Below are 8,547 nucleotides of genomic sequence, written 5' to 3'. Positions count from 1 at the left end.
GATGGTTTGCCCCCCCTTTTGTAGGGCAGGTCAGGGGGTTTGGAGGTCGCGGTGTCCATTGATACACCTGGACATTGTAGAGGATCACATGCCCGAGCGTGTCTTACGACATTTTGGGCATACACAGAGTATACCCCCTGATGTCCGTCATGAGCTCCGACACTACCAGCGGGATGATCGGGCTGCCATTGATGATAATTTTTTGGCTTTCATGGATGTCCAGCTCTACCGTTGGGAGAATAGGTTGGGCACTTTAGCGGTGGTTGGCCATTTGACTCCCATTGAGCATTACATGCGCTGGTATCATCAGATCACACGCTGATTGATTGGCAACCCAGCTTTGCGTCCCCCTAGGGATGTAGGATATTCAGCACTCGCGGGGCAGTACGAGGCATTGATAAGTTTATCGTATTTAGATTTATCTAATTTCATTAATTGTTACGTTTTAAAAATAAACTTTTTTTGTTTCTGTTAAACACAAATGCAACTGGTGCCTGTACAACGCTTACGTATCTTGAGTTTAGAGCATATGCCTTACCCTGGGCTTGCGGGGCTTGCCGCGGAGATGGTTAGGATTTCCGAGGATGGTATCCGCCAGGTAGGCGAGATTAGGCGCATGGCAGAGCCTGTTCCGGAGGCTGAGTATCAGGCAGCACCGGGGGCTCCCAAAGGAGGAGGTCGTGCTGGCAGAGGACGCCGTGCTGCCGGAGGACGCCGTGTGCGTAGAGGACGCGGCGCTGCTGCCGGAGGACCTGGTGGTGGAGGACTGGTAGATGAGGCGGATGAGGCCGATCCCATTCCAGAGGGTGTTCACGGTCTAGTCCATCCGTAGCCCTTCCAGGCCGGTGGCAGCTCACCTGGGGACTCACCTACGTTTACGCCGACGCTCTTACTTGCTGAGATACCCGGGTCTTCATCACAGCCGAGCCATAATGCATACATGGAGGAGCGTGATAACGTTGATTGGGCGGTGTTACGCGCTTCATTAGCTGATGAGCGGCCTGTGAGGAATTTAGAGGGAGCCCGAATTCTTAACTTTGATGAGTTTTTGATCCCGGTTAGTATTTAAAATACATATTTGTTCATTTAAATTATTTATTTTAAATATATATATATATATATATATATATATATATATATATATATATATAAAATTCATTATTTAGTAATATTTTATATTTTAGGATTCGGCGCCAGCGGGTCCATCAGAGCCACCCACTCAGCCTGCCGAGGCAGAGGTGTCTTCTCATGAGACTACCGATGCGCATGTAAGTTTTTTACTTAAAACTAATTTTATTCAATATAAGGTCAATATTTAATATACATATTTGATCATTTAAAGTACTTATTATTTCATTATTTTTTTCATATTTTAGGATTCGGCGCCAGCGGGTCCATCAGAGCCACCCACTCAGCCATTTTCTTATGGGTCTGCCGAGCCAGCAGTGTCTTCCCATATGACTACCGAGCCACAGGTAAGCTTTTTATTAAAATTTATTTTATTCAATATAAGGTCAATATTTAATATACATATTTGATCATTTAAAGTACTTATTATTTCATTTTTTTTTTCATATTTTAGGATTCGGCGCCAGTGGGTCCACAGGAGCTGCCCATTCCGGAGCATTCTCATCAGCCTGCCAAGGCAGAGGTGTCTTCTCATGAGATTACCGAGGCGCATGTAAATTTTTTACTTAAACTAATTTTATTCAATATAAGATAAATGTTTATTTAATTTTTATAACCTTTACTTGGACTTCAAACAACATCTCGTCCAGGAGACTACCTCATATTCACCATCACACCCATCTCAGGAGGCTACAGACCCATCTCGGGAGCCTTCTCAGGCGCCCGTTGACACACATGTTTGATTAAATAAATAACGTTAATGTATTCAACATAAATAAGAAATGGTACTAATATTTATATATTTTTCAGGTTCATCCTTCGGCGCCTGCGGTGGCGACTCCCGACGAGGAAGAGGTCCAGTTTCCAGACCCAGCTCAACCTGAGGTTCTGAGCGTGCCAGCGGGACAAGATCCCAAAAAGAAGCACGTTCTAGTTAAGGGCGCAAGGGCTAGGGGAAGAGGAGATGATCATGACTTGGAGCGCCCGGTTATTAAGAGGAAAAAGGGCGATGGAGACGATGGCAAGAGCGGTGGGGATGGTATGAGCCTTAGGCCTAGGGATAGTCTCTAGCATACTACATGTGGGACCCATCCTCGATAGTGTATATACATTAGTGTTGTACAATTTATCGTAAATATTATACATTTTTTGCATATTTATAAATATTATCATTAGTCTTTATTATTGATAATAAAAAAAAAAAAACGTGACACATTCAAAATAAAGTTAAGCATTAATTTAAAAATAAGACGAAACCCTAAAAGATAAATAACTTAAAGCTAATGACTACAAGTCTTCAAACAAAAAAGGACTTCGAGCACTTTTCAACTATTAAAACGACAATTCAAAGTATCACGTATTCTTGATGTGTTGAGCCTATTTTATTAATTGTACAAATATAACTAGAGTTCTATATAAAATATTGAAGTTTCGGAGTCTTAAAGCGTGATTAATATACAGCTAAACTACGTAAAAAAGATAAAATTACGTAATAAGGGAAGAATGGAAAGGGGAACTTGTGAGTCTATGGAGTCCTATAACGCAGTAAAATCATGTGTTATACGCTGGATCGTATTCCGTATAGCGCATTATTTTACTGCGTTATAGGACTTAACGGGTCCGTCTCCCTTAGTGCTATAGCGCAGTAAAATATTGCGCTATAGGTACTTTTGTAACTTTTTTTTTTGTTGGGACATTTTGGTTCAAAATGTTTGTTTTTGGAGCCATTTTGGTTCCGGACTCCACAATAGCATACATTCTAGCCGACATTTTATCTTACGGTCCATAAAAGATCACAGAGGAGAAAACTCTGATAATATATATCTGCGCCTAATTAAGAGCTGACAAAGTTCGGAATGCTCTCTTAAATAACGCTTTACATGTTAATCCAGCAAGACGAGTAATGCAAGTATATAAAGTAGTAAAGCAAGCAGCCAGTCAAAGACCTTGTCGAGTCTATTGCAGCCTTTATGGCTTTTAAAATGCACTTCAACCTTCATTGTAGATGGCTTTGATTTTTCATCTGAAACTCAAACCTCAAATATTTTTTCATGTTAACAGTGTCTCACTCAATTTGACACTTCATCAAGTTTCTACTAATATTATATGCCAAATGTACTTTCTTACAAATGTTTCCCTTGTTTAATGTATTTTCAGATAGCTCTACGTTATAAGTACTTTTCTTTGACGAAAACAAAGCATGTTATTTTCAGTAGGACATGCTTGATGAGAAACCAATGAGTTTCAGATATGTCTCACAACTCATTTCAGATAGTGCTACGTTACAAGTACTTTTCTTTGACGAAAACAAAACATGTAATTTTCAGCGGGACATGCTTGATAAGAAACCAAGGAGTTTTAGGTATGTCTCACAACTCATAACGGTAACAAATCACAGTCATAGTTTTTCACTTTCAATACAACGATGGTATCTCTCTCTCTCTATATACATACATACGGCAGAGAAAAGGAAAAACAAGACGAGAAGTAACCGTTCAGTAAGATACTTAATGGTGCTCAAATCAAATTTAACAAAACTAAAAGAGAAAAAGAAAGAAAAGTAACAAAGAACCAACTGGCAGGGAAATTTGCACTTGCAATGAATCCAGCGAAGACATTTCCTTCTTGAGATAGGAATTCAGCATGAGTTACAACAAAACAAGTGTACTATTCCAGCTCTTAAAAGAATAGTACCCAGCAGCAAACTACAACTAGCCTCAAAAAATGCACAACAAAAGGAGCCGGCAACATAACTAACTATAACCAAACTAAAGGCACCTGAAATACAGCACCTGCCTGATGGACTTCAAATAGACCCACAAATAGACCAAATCCTACATACCCTCTTTCGACAAAAAAATGATGTCCCAATTGGACACCTGCCTCCTTTACCCTAGAAAAGAATCAGGAACATCTTTCCAATGCAAAAACAAAGAGTCCGGGGGAGAAATAATTCTCTATGAATGACTACGACTAACTCTCTAACCACAAGAATTACCCCCAACTAATGACCTATAGTACCAACGCTACCTTCTCCTGGGAAACATAAGGTGACGGAGTAGCAATAAGAGGCTCATAATGATCAGCCCCAGCACCACACCAACCTGCAATTACCAAAGTATTTCCGTTCACAATCTCAGACATGGAAGTAAGAGCCCGTTTGGATTGGCTTACAGCTTAAAGCTGTTTGCAGCTTATAAGCTGAAAAAAATAAGTTGGGGTAGTCCAACTTATTTTTTTTGGCTTATAAGCTGTTTTCAGCTTATAAGCTGCTTTAGATAAACTAAGTCAAATGGGTCTAATTATTTTTTTGAGCTTATTTTAAGCATAAAATGACTTTAAGCTGGCCAGCCAAACACTCAAAAAAGCTGAAAACAGCTTATAAGCTAACTTATAAGCCAATCCAAACGGGCTCTAAATAAACATAAAACCTTAGCAGTATGAAAGCAGTCGGATCTTTCATTTACCTGTTCCTTTCATGAAAAGGAAGAAAGGGGGTTCGCATATTTCACATCTTGGACGATGCGGGAGAAAGAAGACACAATTTTCTTCATCAACCATTGCATCAGATCCATGTGCTTGCACCTACAAATTTTATACCAATAGGAAAACTTAGGAAAAGAATTGTTTGATTAACACTTCAACATCACACAAATTGAGAAATGTGAGCACCAAAGAGAATCATGACAAGGACAAACCAATGCAAAAGTAAGGAACATAGGAGTTGAGAAATGAACTTGCACAACCTATCAACCTTGTGGGATCTTTCCCTATTTCTCTCACACACACACACACAAAAAAAAAAAAAAAAAACCTATGAAAACAAACCCGCTTTTCTCAATAGACACATTTTGTCATCCCAAATTGAAATAGGAATGGGGACATCCACTAGAAAAATTATCTTCTTGAAACATCCTACTTTAATTAGCATTGTTCTCATGGACTATCTTCACTTATTGCTCTCATTACATAGTCTTTGGAAAATTTAACTATGCAGCTTCATAGAGGAAAAGCCCCACAAACATAGCACCATTTGGAAATAGAAAAAAAACTAATACATTGCATACTGTTGCACCTTCAGAGTGATTGTGAAACTTTATCATTGCAATTATTCAAGAGAAAGCAATTGTCGTGCCAAAGAGGATGATTTTCTTACCACAAAGATCTCTCTTTTAAACTCAGTTGCAAGACACTCAATCGCTATATCGTCTCCAAATGCAGCCGCATGACCATCAATATTCTCATCAACAGTTAATAAACCCTCCTCGGTATACTGCAAAGTGATGATATCATATTCATCATCAGGTGAACCAGAGATCGACATGTACTTGGCCCAACTTGGCCCATCATCCACAGCTATGCACCTCTCTTTGTATATAGACTCAGCAGCCAATTCTCTTCAATGTCAACCACAAAAGTAAAATCAAAAAACAAAACCACATCCAACAAAAAAATACTAGTAAAAGCGACTCAATCAATTTGTACACTTGATAGCATCTTCACCTATACAAGAAAAAGAAAAGGCAGATACAGAGAGTGCTGAAAACCTAGCAAACAGAGTTTTGACTTCTTTTTTTTACTCCTAATTATCAAATGAGTTACATATAAAAGAAATTCTCACTTCAAAAAAACAAGAAAAGGGAAAAAAACCGTTCTCTATGGCGAAATGCATGATAAAAATCTCAATTCAAGTTAAAATAAGGATTCACATAACAATAACTGATTTAGGGAATAAGACATGGTTGATTGATTAAAAGAAAAATACTCCCTTTGTCCCAATTCGGATTTCGAAAGTCAAACTTTTTATTTTGACCGTTAATTCATACATACACTCTTTAAGTTTTTTGAAAAATAATTTTACATATTTAGAAACTACATAAAAATTACTATAAGACACAATAATTAACAATTTCAAATATTTAAAGGGCACACGAATAAATCGCGGTCAAAGATTTGTTTTTTGTTTAACTCTCAGTATCACCTAAATTGTACCAGCGGGAGAAAGAAAAATGAAAGAAATTGCAACCATATGTTTTCCCACAATCTTCCCTACTGTAACCTAAACAGACTATCCAAATTGAGTGATATTAAAGGAAATAAATACAATCACATATTTCCTGGATGTCAAAAACTAACCACAGGAGGCGAAATCACATAACAATAACTCATTTGCACGTATATGTTTTCCTACAATCTTCATTACTGTACTGTAACCTTAACAAATTATCCGGAAACAAGGAATTAGAGACAGACAAAATTCCGTAGCGAAACAACAAAAATCCCATATTCCCATTTAGCGATATATTAAAAGATAATCCATTTAGCTAATTCCATGTTTTCCCATCCTTCTTAGCTAACATCTTCTATTCAAAAACAACTCCAATTTCCAAATACCATTTTTCACTTTGAAAATAAAAGCTACTTTTTTCAAATACTCACAATGCTCATGGCCAAACAGGCCCTAATTAAAGGAAAGGAATTCATTTCTCTATGGCGAAATGCATGACAAAAATCTCACTTGAAGGTAAATAAATATTCACATAACAATAACAGATTTTGGGGAATGAAACATAGTTGATTAATTAAAAAAAAAAATTGCACCTAATCACATAGAATCAATCAGATCTAAACTTTATTACCCAGATCTAACAAAAAATAATTAGGAAATTACCTTTGCATCCCCAGCTGAACAAGTTCATTAATAGCCAAATCAAGATTCTCTCTATCATCTTTCTTAGCTAACATTTTCATTTCTTGAACAACATGTATACCCCAACCACATTTCATATCTGGACAATACATATTCTTAATTGCATTTTCTATCATTTCTTTCTCTTCACTACTAACCAATCCAAGATCTTCCAAGAATCTCTTAACACTCCTTTTCCTCAAATCTTTAGCATACGACACCGTTTTTGTTAACCCAATTGATTTACCACATGCAGTAAATAAACAGTTACCGTCTGATTCCACTTCACCACCGTGACTTAAACGGAAAACTAATGAACGGTTCTGATCTAATGGGTGTTTCCATAACACACCTTTGGATTGGATTTTTATTAAGTGTTTTTTTTGTTGGTCTTCTAAAGATGACACGTTTTCCCACGAGGTGGAGTCAACGGTTGTGCTGGTGGTGGTCAACGGTGGAGATGACTGGTCAACGGTGGAATCAAGGGTGGGATCTCGCCATGGAATTACTGGTGATGATGTTGTTGAGTCACAGATGAGTTTTCCCATTTTTTGCAGAGTTTTTTTTTTGTTTTTGTTTTTGGGTTGATTTTTGTTTTTGGAAACAGAAAGTGTGGGGAAAAGGAGAGAGTTTAGGGCAAACGGCTAGAGTTTACGGATGTTGAAAGTGTTGGGACACGTGGACCAATGAGAGTGTGCATTTAGTATTGACTGGTGCTAGTGTGCGCTGGGTGGAATAAATATGGGAAATGTTTCCATTTGCTGCTTAAGATCTCCAATTATTTATGGTTTTAAAAATTTAAGGTATAATTAATTATTTTTTATTTTATATTTAAGAAAATTTTATCATTAATTGAGATGACACAAGTAGAGTAAATATTTAAAGATGAGATTATAACTTAAATATAAATAAAGATAAAGTTAATCAAATATCTCTCCTAATTAATACTCCTCCCGTCCCATTTATGTGGCACTATTTAACAACGAACGGAGTTTTTTTTTTAAAAGGAAGCTTTTTGAAATTTATGATCTAAAATAAGTCTTAAATGTGTATGAGGCTGAAAATTATTTTATGAAGTTAAATTATTTTTATATATAAGGAGATGATATTTTTTTGAGACAGATTAAAAAAAAAAATGCGTCACATAAATTAGACAGACGTGTAAAACAAAAAAATAAACACGTGATTTGACTGATGCTAATATACGCTGGGGTGGAACAAATACGGGTTTGGCGAAGCTGGGTGACAGCTATGAAGGTAGCTACGTGGCGATTTATGAGTGGTTAATAAATTGTAACGTTATGGGTGATTCTCGAGGCGCGCGACCTTTTCCCGTTAATGGGTCATTAAAGGGCATATTATAATAAATAAAGAATATTTTATACACACCACGAACGGTAATGTTGTAGAATCAGGTGTAAAATAATGAAGGGTTAAACTTTTTTTATTTTGCTTGTCCTTGAAAATAGTGGATAATTCAGAGTGATAATAGGTCAAGTGTCCGAATAAATCAACGGGAAATGTTACTGTACTCTATTTGCTGCTTTAGATAAGAAATCAGTCTTATGTAATGTAATAAAGAATTTTAGAATTACCTAAGTTCTTTTGTCTCAAAATATTTTTTTCACATTATTAGCATAATTACTCGATTAAATGTATTACATTTCATTTTGTTTAAAATTATCAATTAATGTATATTATAAAAATTAATATATTTGTAGTTTAACTAA

The 8,547-nt window shown here is 36.7% G+C and overlaps 1 protein-coding gene across 1 annotated transcript; it reads right to left on the bottom strand.

The window, feature by feature from the left end:
* Window positions 1-3,704: 3,704 nt before the first annotated feature.
* Window positions 3,705-7,493, bottom strand: LOC132641311 (uncharacterized). Its single transcript, XM_060358254.1, has 4 exons — window positions 6,800-7,493; window positions 5,285-5,525; window positions 4,596-4,713; window positions 3,705-4,232 (listed from the first exon to the last, which is right to left on the bottom strand). Exons 1-4 carry the CDS (start codon window positions 7,363-7,365, stop codon window positions 4,141-4,143), a joined length of 1,017 nt encoding a protein of 338 aa, XP_060214237.1. The 5' UTR covers window positions 7,366-7,493; the 3' UTR covers window positions 3,705-4,140.
* Window positions 7,494-8,547: the final 1,054 nt, after the last annotated feature.

Source organism: Lycium barbarum, chromosome 5 (genome assembly GCF_019175385.1).
Source record: "Lycium barbarum isolate Lr01 chromosome 5, ASM1917538v2, whole genome shotgun sequence".
Taxonomy (NCBI): Eukaryota; Viridiplantae; Streptophyta; class Magnoliopsida; order Solanales; family Solanaceae; genus Lycium; species Lycium barbarum.
The sequence above is the reverse complement of the archived record's forward strand: the minus strand, read 5'-3'. Positions and strand labels throughout refer to the sequence as shown.

What these genes read in the sequence shown, in the direction of transcription:
- LOC132641311 (XM_060358254.1), bottom strand. Translation starts at nt 7,365, where the DNA reads ATGGGAAAACTCATCTGTGACTCAACAACATCATCACCAGTAATTCCA. An exon ending in GTTCAGCTGGGGATGCAAAG is followed by an intron (nt 5,526 to 6,799) that starts GTAATTTCCTAA and finishes TTGACATTGAAG; the next exon opens with AGAATTGGCTGCTGAGTCTA. An exon ending in TTAAAAGAGAGATCTTTGTG is followed by an intron (nt 4,714 to 5,284) that starts GTAAGAAAATCA and finishes TAAAATTTGTAG; the next exon opens with GTGCAAGCACATGGATCTGA.